The 17,663-nt window shown below is 46.2% G+C and overlaps 1 protein-coding gene across 5 annotated transcripts in view; it reads left to right on the top strand.

The window, feature by feature from the left end:
* Positions 1-16,711, top strand: part of ANKRD24 (ankyrin repeat domain 24) — a 45,554-nt gene extending 28,843 nt beyond the window's left edge. For all 5 annotated transcript variants that reach the window (XM_033956960.1, XM_033956961.1, XM_033956958.1 and 2 more), the window contains 5 exons: positions 4,430-4,551; positions 8,225-9,790; positions 11,591-11,764; positions 15,716-15,781; positions 16,099-16,711. In XM_033956960.1, coding sequence (XP_033812851.1) covers positions 4,430-4,551; positions 8,225-9,790; positions 11,591-11,764; positions 15,716-15,781; positions 16,099-16,176 — 2,006 coding nt within the window. In that variant the 3' untranslated portion in view covers positions 16,177-16,711. The remainder of the gene's footprint in view (positions 1-4,429; positions 4,552-8,224; positions 9,791-11,590; positions 11,765-15,715; positions 15,782-16,098) is intronic.
* Positions 16,712-17,663: the final 952 nt, after the last annotated feature.

Genomic DNA, 17,663 nt, shown 5'->3' with positions numbered 1-17,663 from the left:
GAGGTGAAAAGGATACACACCGCTGACATTCCTCTTGTAAATCTGAGGATCAGTCTGGTTCCTTGGGGGTGGAGTTGCTGGTTTTAGCTTAAAATCTGTGGGGACAATTCTGTAACATAGTGTTAAGCACCCAGATGCAGCGTACTGAGCACAAATTCTATAATGACACTTGGGCACCCAGATTCCATTATAGAATGCTAGTGTAAGATGCCGTCTGCATGCCTAAATTTAGGCACACCCACTTACCCCATGTCAATAGTAAGCGTAAATGGGCTCACCTAAATGTGGCACATAAGCAAGTAACTTAGTTTTATGTAAGTTACATGCATAAATTACATTACATTACATTACATAAATGTTGGACACACCCACACTCTGACCACAGTGGCATAGTAAGGGTGCAATCTTGGTAGGGATGCTGGCAACCATCCTCCTCTCCACTCCCCCCTGCTCCTTTCTGACACCCTTCCACCACACTCCCCTTCCCTCGAACCTCTTTAATTTTCCCTGCGTGAGCAGCATTATAAACTTGCTGCATGCGTCGGTGTTGCCGCTCTCTGACATCACGTCTAGGCCCCGCACCTAGGAAGTGATGTCAGAGAAATAGCCAACACGATGTGGGCAGCAAGTTCGTGAAGGTATGGGGGAAGAGAAGGGGTGGCATTCATGTGGCGGGTGGGGGGGGGTGTCGAGAAGAAGTAGGGGAGCGGGGGTGGGGCACCACCGCCCTGGGTGCCACCCTTGCTACACCACTACCTGCCCATGATCCTCCCTCTGTGACCACCTGTTTGTATTTACACCCTAAAGCAGTTGTGCGTGCGTGTTGTAGACAGGCATGTAGCCAGACCTTCAATTTTGGGGATGCCAGAGCACAAGGTGGAGGGGCACAAAGTTTTCCTCACTCTGCCACTGCTTTTTGTGCCCCCTTGATCTCACATGCCTGAGCTGGTGTGGGTCCTCAACCCTACCAGCAGAAGTGCTCTGTCCACCTGTGGTCACTGCCACCTCTTTGCCAGGCCTCCCCTCCCGCTCAAACTCAGTTTCTGCGAAAGTGGGCCAGGCCTACCCCCCTCCGCATGCTCAGTTTTGCATAAACTGAGCATGCTTGGCAGGGGAAGGGGGAGGCCTGATGCAGTGGTCACAAGTGAAGGAGCATTTCCAAAGCCAGGGGCCCCAAACACAAATGCCCTCAAGGCCCTCCCCTCATAGCTATACCCCTGGTTATAGAATACCACTGAGTGCACAGTTAGCATTTATGTTTGTAATGTGGCAGGCTCAAATGTACTATAAGTGCTAGTATTCTAATGGATGTTCTAGAATTGGCGCCCTTTATATAATAGCTCATAGTGCTGGGATCTGCACTCAACTTTGGGCGCAAGAAGTTACACCAACTAAAATCAGGTGTAAATCCCAGTGTGGATACCCATAAGAACATAAGAATTGCCATACTGGGACAGACCGAAGATCCATCAAGCCCAGTATTCTGTTTCCAACAGTGGCCAACCCAGGTCTCAAGTACCTGGCAGAAACCCAAAGAGTAGCAACATTCCAGAGCTGAGATTGTGATGTCATAATGCCTCATTCCACTAATGCCTAAGAGCCAACCTTACCAGTGATGCCACAATGGCTTGACTGTCCTATACTTGGCTCACATAAAAACTGCTGGGCATGATGGACTGCTGGTCTGGCCCAGCAGCGGCAATTCTTGTGTTCTTATAAGAATTGCCACACTGGGAATTTCCAACAGTGGCCAACAAAGGTCCCAAGTACCTAAATAGACCCCCAAGTGGTTAAACAGATTTTATGCTGCTTGTCCTAGGAATAAATAGTGGATTTCCCCAAGCCATCTCCATAAGGAAAGACCCTGGCCTGCCCATGCCTACACTTCCTTTGCAGATCTGCATAGAAACACTCAGAGGGACATTTTTGATAGTGAATCTAAGTCCGACTTTGGATGTCCTGAGAAGTACGTCCAAAATCTGAATTTCGAAAATGTCCATTTTCGAAACCACTAGACGTCCAAATTTTTTCCACAAAAATCACCTACTTAGACATCTTGGCCATCAGGTCATCCAACCTTAGGACACCTAACTTTGGGGGGCATTTTCAATCATGAAAATGTCCAAATCCAGACCATTTGGATATGGGAGAAGCCAGCATTGTAATAGACTGGCTACATAGACATGCTAACAGAGCAGTGGGGCACCTTATGTGAACTTCAAATAAAGGGTGTCAGAAGTACATCTCACTATAACCCCCTTCTAATGTATGGCGAGTCCTCCCAAACTCCCCCAAAGCTACTATACCCACCTGTCTAATACCCCCAATAGCCCTTATGGCTACAGGTGGTACCCATATGGCAATATAGTAGGGTTAGAGTAGCTTATGGGCCTGGGTCCTCCTTGCTATGGCTCACTAGCCCACCTATACCTCTGTGATGTCTATTAGGATTTCCCACACCAGGTGCTGCTGTTCTAGAGACAGGTATGCACCTTTTCATTCAGATTTTGGTGGGATGGAAGGGGATTAGTGACCACTGGGGGAGCATAGGGGGGGTCATTGCTTAATCCCTCCAGTGGTCAACTGGTCAGTTTGGGCATCTTTTTAGCACTTAGATGCTTTTTAAAACAGACCTAGCTCCAAACATTCAAGTTCCATCCTGGGAAAGGTTTGATTATCGCTCCAAGACATTCACGTCGTAGCCTGCCCATAACACACCTCCAATATACCCCCTTGAATTATGGACACAGAATGGCTGGGTCACCTCGCAAGATGTCTAGAAAGTCGGGTTTGAAAATCAGCACTTGGATGTTTTAACAATGAAGATGCCCAAGTGCCGGTTTATGCCGTTTTTTGGACATCACAAGAACAGTGGAGATGTTCAATAATACTGGTGTGCAAACTTTATTAATATAAGACCTCTGTCTAATAAGTGCGATGGCTCGACAGGTATGTGTTTCGGCCTAATCGCCTTCCTCAGGAGCCTACAAAGTAACATAAAACATAAATAATTACACCAAGAAAATACATATTTAAAAAAATTGAATAATGAGGCAATATATACAAGACACACTAAAATAACAATTACATAGTCGTGTTTGAAGTGTGGAAACGTCTCTCCTGTCTTGCTTGACCAGTTTTTGGGACATCTGCATTTTTTGAAAATGAGCCTCTTAAGCACTATTCTGTAAGTGAGTGCTTGAGTGTGTTTTCCAAGTTTCCAAGTTTATTATAAGATTTGATTAATCGCCTATTCCAGGTTCTAGGCGATGTACATCATCAATTACAGATTTAGGGTAAAAATACATATTTAGAACAACTTAAAACAAATCAAAATAGCCTAAAACACGTAACATGACTAAACATATACAATAAGACAATAAACATACGTGATGACAATAGGTAAGGTAATGGGAAGAAATACAATTCAATTTAAAAGAAACATTTAAGGATAAAAACAGTAGGGAGAGGTGCAGAAATTTGATATGGACTGCAAAAAAGATTCAATATAAAATGTAAAAAATCAATTAATCACTAAAAGCATCTTTAAAAAGAAATCCCTTAAGTTTTCACGCAAATTTGCTATTTTTGCCCTGTTTCAACACCTTGTATCCATTAGAATACTTTTCTGTGCTGAAAAGTCATTTCAGAAGTAGCATCTAATATTCAGCGCCATATAGAGAATTTCCTCTTGGTGCACAACCTTAAACTTACCAGTCACCTGGTAACTAAATGACAGAGGAATAGCCTTTCATCACAGCGGACTGCCGGTTTCAGGCCAGTCAGAGCATCTTTATCCTTAGGATAGTGCAGCTTGAGGCCTCAGTATACATGTTGTGTAAATTCTCTAACCAGCATAGCCCCATGCAACATCAACTGAGGCCATACACTAATTTATGGTCCCCACCCTAGGCATCAATTGGGAAGACTCTGCAGGAATTTGTAGAGGAGTGATCCTGGCGGCAAAAATCTTCTCTGAGGATGGCAGAGTCTGTGGTTTCAATGCAGGGCCATTGGGGAGAGAGGAAGGGGGGACAAGATTCCCTTGGGCCCAAACTCCAAGGGGGGCCTGGCGCCAGCCATAGAAAAACCATCCTGGGTTCCATGGTCCTGTAGCTCATTCCCCTCCTTCCCTTAACAAGCCTCTCTCTAAAGGGATCACTTGCAGTGGCGGCGGCAGCAGCAACTCTCACATGTTGATTGTGGCTGTCCGGGAATCTTGGGAACCTCCCCTCTGCCACATCAGGAAGTTACATGAGAAGCGGCAGGGTGTGGCAGAAGGGAGGTTTCCCGGTCAGCCACAGGCCGCAAGTGAGAGTTGCTGCCGGTGGGAGGGGAGCAGGGGCAGGATGGGGCTAAACTCTCAACATTGTTTGCCTGGGCCAGGCTTTGTCTCTTGGCAGCCCTGTTTCACTGTAACATCTTTCAGGTGCAGAGATGTTACTTTCAAAGAAATCTCAGGATCCATCACTGGATGGGCTGTTGGCTACCCTGCAGGAGCAGGTGCTGTCCCTGACGGCACAGAACAAAGAGTTGCAGGAAAAAATCCAGGTAATTCTGCATCTCTTCCTCCATTCTCTTTGGTTGTTCTCCTTCCTCCACCTCATCTCTACAGCTAGGAAATGGCAGGGAGAGGATCACAGCAGTGTGATACCATTCTCCATAGAGGTAGATGCAGAAGGTTACAAAGTTCCCCCTCTTTCTTCCTCTCTTATATAGCTTCTTACTTGCTGGAGGTTTATAGGCATGATCAGAAAAAAGGCAAATAGAAATGTAGTGATTAAAAAAAAGGAAAATTCTCCTTTGAATAAAAATGTATTTTCACACATGGGGTCAATTTTCAAAGCCAGCTACATCCACAAGAGTACGGGCCTCTGGAATGCTTGAGACCTTAATGGTCCCTCCTCTTTTGATCTTAGCACAGGGGGGAAAGGGGTGGAGGAGGGGTTCTGGGGAGGTAGGGTTTGGGTATGGGGGGGGGGAGAGTTGTATTTCCTTAACTGCACATTTATTATTGTTGGTTGCTTGTTGGACTGTTCTGCATTTGTTTAATTTGTCTTTATACCACAATAAAAACAGATTTGAACATTAAAAAATTACATATGTTGAGCACTGCAGTATGGATGGTGAACAGCACTGAATATACTTGCACAGCTGGCAGCTGGCCATTATCCACAAAAAGCAGACCTAAAGTAAATGCAGAAGCTAGAAGCTATGGGGTTCATAATAATTTTTAAAAAAAGTCTAAAAAGTGGCCTAAATGGGTACTTGGATGATCAAAAAGCCTGATCGTCCAAGTATCCATAATCAAAGCTGGTTTTAGACATATCTAAAACCAGCTTAGGCCTTTCCCCTGCCTCTAAACATATAGAGCGAAAAGAGGCATTTTTAGAGGACGGGAAGGGTAGGCCGTGGGCGGGAGGTGGGCCGACCTAGACCTAGGCATGCAGCAGGTATAACCAAAACTTTAGGTAGGTTGCCTAGTCGGCACTTATATGTTTTGACTTAGACCAAGTCAAAACAGGTTTAAGTGCCAAAAAGGGGCCGCTGAGCTGATCGCTGCAGCTCAGCGGCCCCAGCAACCTACAGCAACATTCGCAGCAGGAAAGATGGCTCATCTCTCCTGCTGCAATGGTGATCGCCCACCCCCCTAAAAACCGCGGCACTTCAGGGTGAGCATCACGGCAGGGCTTCTCCCCTGTCGGCGATCCTCACCCCAAAGTGCCGCAGTTCGGAGAAGGGTGGGCAATCACCATCGCCGGCAGGAGAGACGAGCCATCTCTCCTGCAGTGATCAGCCCTCCCCGGCGATTACGATGGGGCAGGAGGGAGCCCAAGCCCTCCTGCCCAGCGACACCCCGAACCCCTGACAGCAATGGGGCAAGATGGAGCCCAAGCCCTCTTGCCCCGCCCATCCCCAACAGCATCGGGGGCAAGAGGGAGCCCAAGCCCTCTTGCCCCGGCGATCCCCAACCCCCCTCCCCCCGCCGATTACGATGGGGCCAGGAGGGAGCCCAAGCCCTCCTGGCCCGGCAACTGCCCACCCGGCCGATCCAATGGGGCCAGGAAGGAGCCCAAGCCCTCCTGGCCCGGTGACTGCCCCCGCCGACCCCTCGATTCCCCCACCCCCATTCCCCCCGTACCTTTAAATTGTTGGACGGACGGACGGGTGCCAAGACCGTCCGTCCGGCAGGCCATCCATCCCTTGAATGGCTTGCCTTAGGGCCTGATTGGCCCAGGCGTCTCAAACCCCACCCACAGGAGGGGCGTAAGCCTAATAGGCCTATTCCAGTTGGCCCAGGTGCCTCAGGCCCCATGGGCAAGGTTTGAGCTGCCTGGGCCAATCAGGCCCTAAGGCCAGCCATTCAACGGATAGCTAGCCTGCCGGACGGAGGGGCTTGGCACCCGTCCGTCCGGCCAACGATTTAAAGGTACGGGGGGATTGGGGGTGGGGGGATCGAAGGGTCGGCGGGGGAGTGCGTCAAGGGCAGGAGGGCCTGGGATCCCTCCTGCCTTTATTTTACTGGGGGTGGGGCGTATTGGGTGTCGCCAGGCCAGGAGGGCTTGGGCTCCCTCCTGGCCCCATCAGATTGGCTGGGTGGGCAGTCGCCGGGCCAGGAGGGTTTGGGCTCCCTCTTGCCCCCGATGCTGTCGGGGACGGTCAGGGAGTCGGCGGGGCAAGAGGGCTTGGGCTCCCTCATGCCCCGATCTTAGTCAGGGGTTCGGGGTACCACAGGGCAGGAGGGCTTGGGATCTCTCTTGCCCTGATCGTTGTAGGGGGAATGGATTCTGTAACCGGTGTTGTTTTTGACGGTGTCAGGTCAAAAGCGCGCTGGGACAAAGGCATGCGCAGACAATTGAGCGCAGCACGCGCCGCCGCGCCGCTCTAAATTACTGTTTTTAGCGCTCCGACGGGGGTGTGTGTGTGGGGAACCCCCCACTGTACTTAATAGACATCGCGCCGCGTTGTGGGGGGTTGTAACCCCCCACATTTTACTGAAAACTTCACTTTTTCCCTGTTTTTAGGGAAAAAGTTCAGTTTACAGTAAAATGTGGAGGGTTACAACCCCCCAAACCCCCCATAACGCCGGCGCGATGTCTATTAAGTAAACTGGGGGGGTTCCCCAACAAAACCCCCCGTCGGAGCCCCTAAAAACTGTAATTTAGAGCGGTGCGGCGGCGCGTGCTGCGCTCAATTGTCGGCGCACGCTTTTGTCTTTCGCACCGTTGTCTTTGAACCGTTTTTGACAGACACCGGTTACAGAATCCAGCTTTTAGGCGAAGGACTGGCTCCTCCTTCACCTAAAAGCCCTTGTTTTGGGCGTTTGGGACTTAGGCTTTTTTTGGGTTCATTATATGTAGTAATTGTGGTGGTCTGAGTGTTTAAACAGCTGAACGTAGAGGCAGGCCATTATAAAAAAAAAACCTCCTTTGGACTTTTTTTGATAATGGACATTTTCCCTGCTTCTACTTTCAACGTTAAAGGCCTTAGGCCAAAAGGGGACTTAGACTTTTTTTTTATTATGCCCCTCCACCTGTATAGTAGCTGAACATCATCACTACATTTATAGCTCCTGCTCTCTCTCTGCTCTAACTCTGCTCTAGCAGAGCAGTTATATGGATTTTCAGCATGCCACAATCTATGGACTGAAAATCGATGCATGGTGAATTTGCATAACCTGCCAGCAGGGAGGTCAATATTCAGCTGGGATGTTGCTGCTGAAAAAATATATGAATATAATATCCATCTTTATTCAGATTTCAATCATCCTATCCACATAAGTCAGACCAATAAATATGCACTCATAACTTTATGGATAAATTATATGTATATCTTGAATCATAACTTTATACAGGTAAGTTATTCAAGTTAGGTTCATTATTTCTGCATTTAAGCTTAAACTGATACATTCTGCAGACAGCAGTTGAATATTGCCACTCTCCACGGCTGGAATACCCTTGGCCCTTTGTGAATTTATACAGATACATATTTAAACTTACAAGGCCAAAATGTGTCTGTTTGTTGGCGGCTAATTTCCAAACGAGAGCACTTATGCGGCTGAGTGTGTAAGAGCCATTCAGTAGCAACCTCTCAGAGTGTAAAATGCAGCTTACCTTCGTTCCATTAAATCTTTTCCATTGCAAAACAATAAAAAGCCTGCTTTGAATAAACACTTTTATATGCAGAGTTCCAACTAACTTCTTTCTTCTTCTAATCTCTGCAGATTCTAGAGAACTATGAGAAGGATGACATGGACATGGAAGCTTCAGCAGACTTCATCCCCATTATCCTGTATGACTCCCTGAAGACAGAGTTTGACAGGTTGAAGGAGCAATACCTGGAGGCTCAGGCTTCATTGAAGGTCCCGCAGGGGATATCAGTAGAAGACAATGCAGCATCCTGCAAGCTAGTGCCCATAGAGGCTTATGAGCAGCTGAAAGAAGAATATGAGAAGCAACTCCAGGCTTTGAAGGAAGCTCTGAAGGAAAGTGGTCCTGAAACAAAACTTCAGACATTAGGACTGAATTCAGAGGGAATTGGAGATTTGGATGGAGAAATTAATTTAGAAGCAGAAGGCAAAGAAGAGCTGATCAGAAAGTTAATGGATAGCCAGGCTAAGTATAAAAAGGCCATGGCTGAGGTGGAGATGCTCCAAGAGCAGATTCAAGTGGACATCTTATCAGTGGAAGAGAGTGAGAGCCTGATTACTCAAAAGGAAGAGGCAGAAAGACTCCGAGGAGAACTAGAAAAGGTGAAGATGGACTTGCAGAGAGCTGTAGAAGATCTAAGGCAAAAGGACACCAGGGTGCAAGAACTGGAAAGCAGGCTTAATACTGCAGAAGGTTCATCAGCACAACATCCTTCTCCAGAAGAGCGAGAAAGGAGTGTATCTCTCAGCAGCTCTTTGGAAGAAGTGACCAAGGAGAAGGCTTTGCTACTTGACAAATACAATAAGGCTGAAGAGGAGCTGAAAACTTTGAGGAAGTCTCTGGAAGAGAGGGAGCACTGTTTGGAAGGACCATCAGCATCCTTCAAAGAGACTGAGGAGTGCCGAGAACTTAAGACACAGCTAAGCGAGCAGATTAAACAACACAATAAAGTTAAAAAAAAGTATGACAAGCTGAAAGCCGAGCACGAGAAGAGCCAGAAGGAGCTGGGGTCCTTGAAGGAGCAGTTGAACTCCACATCCATTTCTGAACAAACCCACAGTGATGTTGTAGAGAAACTGAATGAGTCAGTAACTGAGGCCAATGCAAAACTGCAAGAACTTCAAAAGAGATACAATACAGTTCAGCAGGAAAGGGCCCAGCTACAGAAAAATGCTGAGCGGCATATAGAGGAAGCCATTCCAATCATGGAGCACACAAAGGTGAAGGAATCCCTTCAGGTCAGCATCCAAGAACTGAAATCAAAAGTCAGCAAACTAGAGCAAGATCTGGTCAAAGAGAACCAGGAAGTGTGTCAGCTACAGAAAGAGCTTGAGAGCCAGAAAGATGTGACAACTACTCTGCAGGAACATGAGCAGATCAGGTGCTCCTTGCAGGCAGAGGTAAACACACTGAACCTGAAGCTCAATGATATGATGAAAAAGCATGAGAAGACCTGCACGGAAGTGTTCCAGGTGCAGAGAGAGGCTCTCTTCATGAAGAGTGAGAAACACGCAGCCGAGGACCAGTTGGCTGCTGTCCAAAAGCAACTGGAGAATTTGAAGTCCGAGTCGCAGAGGGTTCAGGAGCTTCACCAACATATTGAAGACTCAGCCAACCTGGTTAAAGAAAAGGACAAAAAGGTTGGCAGCAATCATTTCCTTGCATGAGAGTAGAGTAGTGAAATCAAGAAGCATGCAAACCCAACTCAGGAGATGAGTGATGGCGATCCCAAAAAGTGAGATTCAGGGTTCCTTTTACAAAGGTGCGCTAGCGTTTTTAGTGCACGCACCGGATTAGCGCACACTAGCCGAAAAACTACGGCCTGCTCAAGAGGAGGCGGTGACAGCTAGCGCGTGTGGCATTTTAGCACACGCTATTCCGCGCCTTAAGGCCCTAACGCACCTTTGTAAAAGGAGCCCTAAGTGACCCGAAGAGTGAGATTTTTCAGATTATGCACCTGGGTATATAAATCTAGACAAACTGAAGTATAGTATCGCTTTGCAAGTGAAAATAATAGCATAAAATATTTGCTTTTCTTTGGTGCCTTTAAACAGAGTGGAAACAATTTTCAAAGAAATCTGAGCAGTGGTTAAAGCTTGTGCAAAGATTTCAGAGGTACTGTAGGTACAACAAAAAAAGGATGGAGCAAGGGAAGGTGAATTATACAGAAAGGTGTGCTCAGATTTCTTCATACTATTTAAGGGCTAGATTCACTAAGCAAATCGATCGTGTACCGATCGGTTTGCAAGCCCTTTGCGACCAAATTTCCCTCCTGCACTATTCACTAAGGCCTATAGTGATCCGATCCCAATCCTCCCATGCAAATTAGTAAAACCCCATGCAAAATAGCCAAGCGACTGATTCACTAACAATTGCTTGGCTATTTTGAGTCAGGTTTTACTACTGACAAACCCGACTGCTGCAGACCTGTTGGTAACTGAGTTACCGACAGGTCTGCAGGTTTTTTGACAGGCTTACCTGTCTTTTTTATTCAGTTTTTTCCATGGCACATGCCCCATAAAAAAAATGAATAAAAAAGACAGGCAAGCCTGTCAAAAGTACCCCCACATACAAACGTGCCCCACACCCCCAACCAGCACAGCCCTCATCCGCACTCCTTCCCTCCCCATGACGGTACGGCCCTTGCCCCCTCCCAGCACGACCCTTGCGGCACCAAAAAGTTGGGAGCAGGAGGAGTGCTCAGTCCCTCCTGCTCCTAGTCTTCCCATCCCCCCGGCCCACCTCTGGTCGGCCCAGGCGGTCGGGCTCTGACCACCCACCCCGGTTCCTTTAAAATAGATGGGAGCAGGAGGGGGTGCCCTGCCCCTCCTGCTCCTTCGAGGCTCCCATCTTCAGGAGCAGGAGGGGTGCCTACACCCTCCTGCTCCTACACCAACGGTCTTCTCTTCGGGAGAAGGAGTTAAGTCCTCCTGCTTCTGCTGCTCCAGCCAGCCGCCGCCCAATAGCGGCCTTAGGCCCCACCCCAGTGCATCATCTGATGCACGGGGAGAGGCCTAAGGCCCTGATTGGCTGAGGTGCCTCGGGCTCCTCCCTTTGGAAGAGCCTGGGGCACCTCAGCCAATCAGAGACTGGCAACCCTAATTTTGGTGCTTTTCAGCTTGCTTTTCAAAGAAGTGTTGAAAACTGAAACAGCAAATCGTTTTTACCTTCTTTCTGACCTGAAGCAGCAATCAGTAATTGCTTTCCTCCAGATCAGTACCAATCACTAGCTGATGAAACTTCCAGAGGGACATTTACATCAAGTCTGTAGTAGTAGCGAAAATGATACAGAGGCTGATTGCATCTTCTAAACTAAAAGATTTATTGATGAACTTGCCTCTTGATATGTATGTACCTCGGTCAATCTGTTTGTATAAGGTGTCACCAGCCTCTGAATTGTTTCTACACCCAGATCCAAATGGCTTGATTAACTCTTTCAGATCACAGAGCTCTCCAAGGAGGTCTTTAAACTTAAAGAGGCCCTGAACAGCCTTTCCCAGCTCTCCAGCCAAGCCGGAATCCTTCCCAAAGCCATGGGCCAACACCAAAATCAGACACAGGGGGAAGCAGAATTACTGCAGAAGAGAGTGAAAGCCCTGCAGCAGCAGCTGACTGTGAGTAACTGCAAAGGGACAGACAGGAAACCCACAAGCAGACTTTCGTCAGCATGCTTTTATTTATTTATTTGATTCGTTTTCTATCCCGTCCTCCTCAAAGAGCTCAGGACAGGTTACAGGCTAACATACATAATATAGAGTTCACAGGTTACAATTTGCCAAAGTTACACTACAAGGTTTTATCCTAACTCGTTCAGCACACTTCTAAAGGATGGATTGCGCAGCTAAAAGAAAGAGCAGAACTACAGTATTCCTTTGCATTCAACAGAAGGGCTGGGTGGGCCCAATATTCAAAGGATTTATGCTTCTAACTTTGACAGTTATGCTCCTAAACTGAAAATCTACTGTGGCTGAGTACATGAAGTTTTACTCAAAACTTCACTAAACTCAACTTTAAGAGCATAAAAAGTGAGTGGTAACGGGAGAATTTAGGGCAGGGTGAAGAAGTTAGAAGCTTAGCACAGATTTTCACCACTAAGGGCTCCTTTTACTAAGGTGCGCTAATGTTTTTAGCACACTCGGGATTTTAGCGCGCTAAACCCGTGCTACGCTTCTAGAATTAACGCCAGCTCAATGCTGGCGTTAAGGTCTAGCGCGCGCGCTATTCCGCGCGTTAAAGCCCTAACGTACCTTTGTAAAAGGAGCCCTAAGGCTCAAAAATTAGGCTCAGATCCAGGCAAACGAATGGCAGGCCTAAATTTAGGAGCAAAACTTTTAGCGCTCCTAAATTTAGATGAACTTTCAGCTGAACAGTTATGGAGTCAATATCCAAAGAAAACCAAAAAAACTCTGTGGAGTGACGATGTTCCTAAATGGACTTTATTTGAAAGTATCAAAGTTCCAAAGGTACACTAAAATCATCCACATAAAAGTAAATCATCCACATAAGAGCCTTAAAGGACCTAGTCCGCTAGGGATACAGGACCAAAGCAATTTAAACAGCCAGAAGAGGCTCCTAGCTATGTAACCCCCTCCTTTACAAAGCCATGCTAGCGTTTTTAGCACCGGCCATGGTGGTAACAGCTCAGACACTCGTAGGAATTCTTTGCCTTTTTCTAGATGTTGCTCCTCATGATTGATGGCTTCTGAGAATCTCTCTACAACTGTTTGTATAAGCCCCTTTTCGTTTTGATTTTTTATTGCTGATTTCCCTAGGATATGTTAATTTATGTTTACCTGTTTTTATTTTGTCTTACAATATTATGTACGTAATATCATGTAAACTGGTGGTTAGGTCTTAAACGGTATAGAAATTCTTAAAATAAATAAAAACGCTAGTGCGGCTTTGTAAAGGAGGGGGTAAATTGCTTGTCTGGGGTTAACCAGGTATATTCAGCAGCACTTAACCAAATAAATTTATTTATTTACAATACTTACGAGGGTTAAGAACATAAGAACATAAGAGGTTGCCTCCGCCGAGTCAGACCAGAGGTCCATCTCGTTCAGCGGTCCGCTCCCGCGGCGGCCCATCAGGCCTAGTTGCCTGAACAGTGTCCCTGACTAATTCTGTACTGTCTCTAATCCTATCCCTATAACCTACCTCTAATCCTATCTATATATTTCTTCAAAAATTTTCTGCACTTTCATATTTTCGCGGGAAATGTTAGGTGGGAGAAGTGGTAAGAGGGCGTGTCGTAGAATGTCATGTGAAAGGCTGGAGAAGCTGGGGCTCTTTTCTCTGGAAAAGCGGAGACTTAGAGGGGACATGATAGAAACTTACAAGACCATGAAGGGTATAGAAAAGGTAGAGAGGGACAGATTCTTCAGGCTGGCGGGGGCAACAAGAACAAGAGGGCACTCAAAAAAATTGAAGGGAGACAGATTCAGAACAAATGCTAGGAAGTTCTTCTTCACTCAGAGGGTGGTGGATACCTGAAATGCGTTTCCAGAGGAAGTGGTAGAGCAGAGTACGATTTGGGGTTTCAAAAAGGGATTAGACGAGTTCCTGAAGGAAAAGGGGATTGAAGGGTATAATTAGAGGGGTACTATACAGGATAAAATGTCTTAGTAAAGGATCACTTACAGGTCATTGACCTGGGGGCCCGCCGCAGGATCGGACTGCTGGGCGCGATGGACCTATGGTCTGACTCGGCAGAGGCGATGCTTATGTTCTTATAAAAAGTGATGTAATTTGCTTTTGAGATATTTAATAAATAGTGCTTAAAAAAATATATGTGGAAACTTTTTGAAGATCTCTCGTATATTCCATGCTATCTACATAATATCTTAGGCAGATTACAAAATAAAAACATGCACAATAAAAACATATAAAACAAAAAAATATCAGATGAACATAAAAACAATAATCAGCCCACCCATATTTTCAGTTAGTTATTCATTAATGCCATTGAATATACCCAGGTAATGCCTAAGCTGAAAATAGCTATTTTGTGGATGGTCCAGATAGGTTTAACCAGATAAATAGGACACAGTGCTTTCGTTATTTTTCACTCAATGAATAGTTAAGCTCTGGAACTTGTTGCCAGAGGATGTGGTAACAGTGGTTAGTGTGGCTGAGTTTAAAAAAAAGTTTGGAGAAGTTTCTGGAGGAAAAGTCCATAGTCTGCTATTGCTGTGTCTCGCAGACTTTGTGAAGCCACAGCACACTAAACATGGTGGACGCGGCTCGAGGGCATCTAGAAGTGCATGGACATCAATACGATGATGTCACGCACATGTGTTATGTCATCATGTCAATATCTGCGCATGCGCGAAGGTTCTCCAGACAGGGCCCTGAGCAGCCAGTGGGGGGTGCCGGAAGGGAAGAGGCTTAGAGAGAAGGAGAGGCTGGCTAACTGCCTACAGAATTTGCCTCTCACTGCGAGAGATACGTCCTGTAGACAGTCAGCCGGTGCCAATTCCTCTCCTCCTTCCCGGCATCTTGCGGCACACCTGGAATCTCGGAGGACACACAGTATGCGATATACTGTGCTATTGAGACAGACATGGGGAGAGTCACTGCTTGCCCTGGGATTGGTAGCATGGAATGTTACTACGGTTTGGGTTTCTGCTAGGTACTTGTGATCTGGATTGGCCACTGTTGGAAGCAGGATAATGGGCTAGATGGACCATTGCTCTGACCCAGTATAGCTATTCTTATGTTATCTGGTTTAGTTTATCTGGTTAAGTTTTGAATATTGCACTTAACTGGGTGTTATCCAGCTACATATAACCAGCTATTCAATGTTGGTGCCCAGATGTGGCCTGGTATTGAATATCTAGAGATAATGCCAACAGTGGCCAAAAATATGCTGATCATTGCCAGCTGAATATTGCCCCTCTATGCTCCTAAGCCTAGCTGAAGACAGAGCACAAATTTAGGAGCTCAGTATTTTCTGAATATTGAGCCCAGAATTCCTAGCTGCTTCTGAATTATTAAAGTAACTTGAAAGGGGTAACATGATCCCCCCCTGCTCTTCGGCCGGTGGTATTTTTCCCAGATATTCACAATGCCAGGCCCTTTCCGGTCTCCAGCATTGAATATCCAGGTTTTTTAAAAACTAGGTAACACATAGATGGTTAAGTCAATATTCAGCCCTTGACTACATAAGCCAAACCGCTTAAAGATAGGACTGCTGTTTATACAGCCAGATTTAAGCGGTTTACTTAGGCAATGAGGGGCTGAATATCAGCACTTAACCCGACTCCGTCCCTGGAATGCCCATGAGTTAGCTGTTTTTGAATTCAGCACTAACCAGTGGAGATAACTGGTTAAATGCCACTAAAAATAACTGGAAAGCTGCAAACAAACTGGCCAGTTAAATCATCTTGAGTAGCGGCATGATAATTCCAGGGCTGTAGTTTACTATAGAAGGTTTCTTTTTGTTAGCTGGTCAGTGACTAACAGAAAAGTGATACATAAGGACACATCATTTCACATAAGGGACACCTGTACTATATCAGGGTCAGTAGAGGGAAGTTGGTGAAACCTTTGTCCTGTGATTGCAGGAAGCAGAGAGACAATACAAATCTACTATCATCTTTTATCGGATTCACCTCCTGAATGCCGCTCAGGTAAATGATTAGGGACCTGCTTCCTCTTGAGGGTGCCTGAGGACAGCTGCAAGTTGTCTGTTGTCCTGCTTGGGTGAGGGTCTACTTTGTTTTTGTATCTTACAGTGGTTGCTTGTGTCTGAGCATGCAGGGTGTTCAAGTAGGTGTCCTGTCCATCTGTTTTCTATGTTTTTCTACTTGTGGCAGATTTCAGATACATGTCCTGTGTGTGCATCTCTGGGGGAGGGAGCAAGGGTTCTTGCATGTCTCCTGTTTTTATGTGTATGTCCTAAATGTGTGTGTGAGATTCTCTGACCCTCACGTACTCCATGTTCCAGGGTCAGATGGGTGAAGATGTGATGCAACACTTACAGCAAATTTTGAGCATGCACCGACTGGTGGCACAAGGCCAATAAGCTGTTGAAAGTCCATTCCATCGTACCACTGCTGGGAAGTCATCAGGACATCCCCGCAGAGCTGTCTAATCCAAGCTGATGCCACCTGCTGTCACCAAAGGGCACACAGGGAGCATCACTTGTGGTGGATTGTCAAGCATTTGCTTTATTGGATAACCTTTTGGGATTGTTGATTTTTTTAAAATTTTAATTATATCACACAGTGCAGAGTGTATATCAAATGGAATCACCACATAAAGAAAAATACATGGAATACAGTATAATCTCGTTATAACAGACTCACTTATAACGGAACCTCGCCTATAGCGGACGAGGTCCGCTGGTCCCAGCCATGCACCATTATAAATATACAGAAAATCATCACATATAGTGGACTCGCATATAACGGACTTTCAGATATAACAGGCAACCAATTTGGTTCCCAAAGCCGCTTTTAGCTGTAGTTTTCTTCGGCTATAACGGACATGCAGGCTCCGCCTACAAGGTGCGTGGCATGCCGGTGATATAATATCAAAATGCAGCCCAGAAGAAAATGACAGAATATTTTTCTTTCCATTACAGTACGACATAATGCTTTAGAACAGTGTTCTTTAACCTTTTGACACCTATGGACTGGCAGAAATAAAAGAATTATTTTATGGACCGGCACTGGTCCGCAGACCGGAGGTTGAAGAACACTGAGCTAAGTCGTGGGCCAGACCCTGCCCAATCTCCGTCCCAGACTCCGCCCCATAATAGTACTAATTGTAACACCATTTTTTCCATTCATTTTTCATATATACACACACACAATATAATCTTATTAACAACACATAATGGTTAACCACAAAATTAAACTACACAAAGCACACTGTATGCTTCTCAACATTCATTCCTACCAGAACACAAATAACCCCTATGCAAATACGGGACCAAAAACTAAAAGTACTAATATATACAAACGAAACCCTACGATTCAAGACTCTGCATGCAGTACAACCCCCCGAGAAAAAGAAACAGTGCAAAATACAGACAGCAGATGTAAATTCTCAAAATTGACACAATTCAATCACTAAATTTAAAAATAAAATCATTCCCCCTACCTTTGTTATCTCCCTCCCTCCCATCTGGCCTAGCCGTTTTATACCGCCCCCGGTGTTATCTTCAGGCCGGCTCCCCTCTTTCTCACTGATTCAGTGCACAAAGATGTGTCCCGCGCCTCATATGGAAGCCTTCCCTTTGACATTGCGACGTCAAAGAGAAGGCTTCCGGTTCAAGCGCAGGCCACGCGTAGGAGCCGCTGCCCGTGGCTTTGTGCATTGCAGCACTGAGGAAGAGGGAGCCGGCCCGAAGATAACTCCACATCGATCGCACCACGGACCAGCAGCTGATGAACACTGTCTCGGGCCCAATGCACGTGCCAGCCCTGTGGGCCGGCAGGAAATTTCTGCGGACCAGCACCAGTCCACGGACCAGCGGTTGAAGAATACTGCTTTAGAACATCTTTT

The sequence above is a fragment of the Geotrypetes seraphini genome, chromosome 8, assembly GCF_902459505.1.
Source record: "Geotrypetes seraphini chromosome 8, aGeoSer1.1, whole genome shotgun sequence".
NCBI lineage: Eukaryota > Metazoa > Chordata > Amphibia > Gymnophiona > Dermophiidae > Geotrypetes > Geotrypetes seraphini.
Note: the sequence above shows the minus strand (reverse complement) of the source record. Positions and strands in the feature narration are given on the sequence as shown.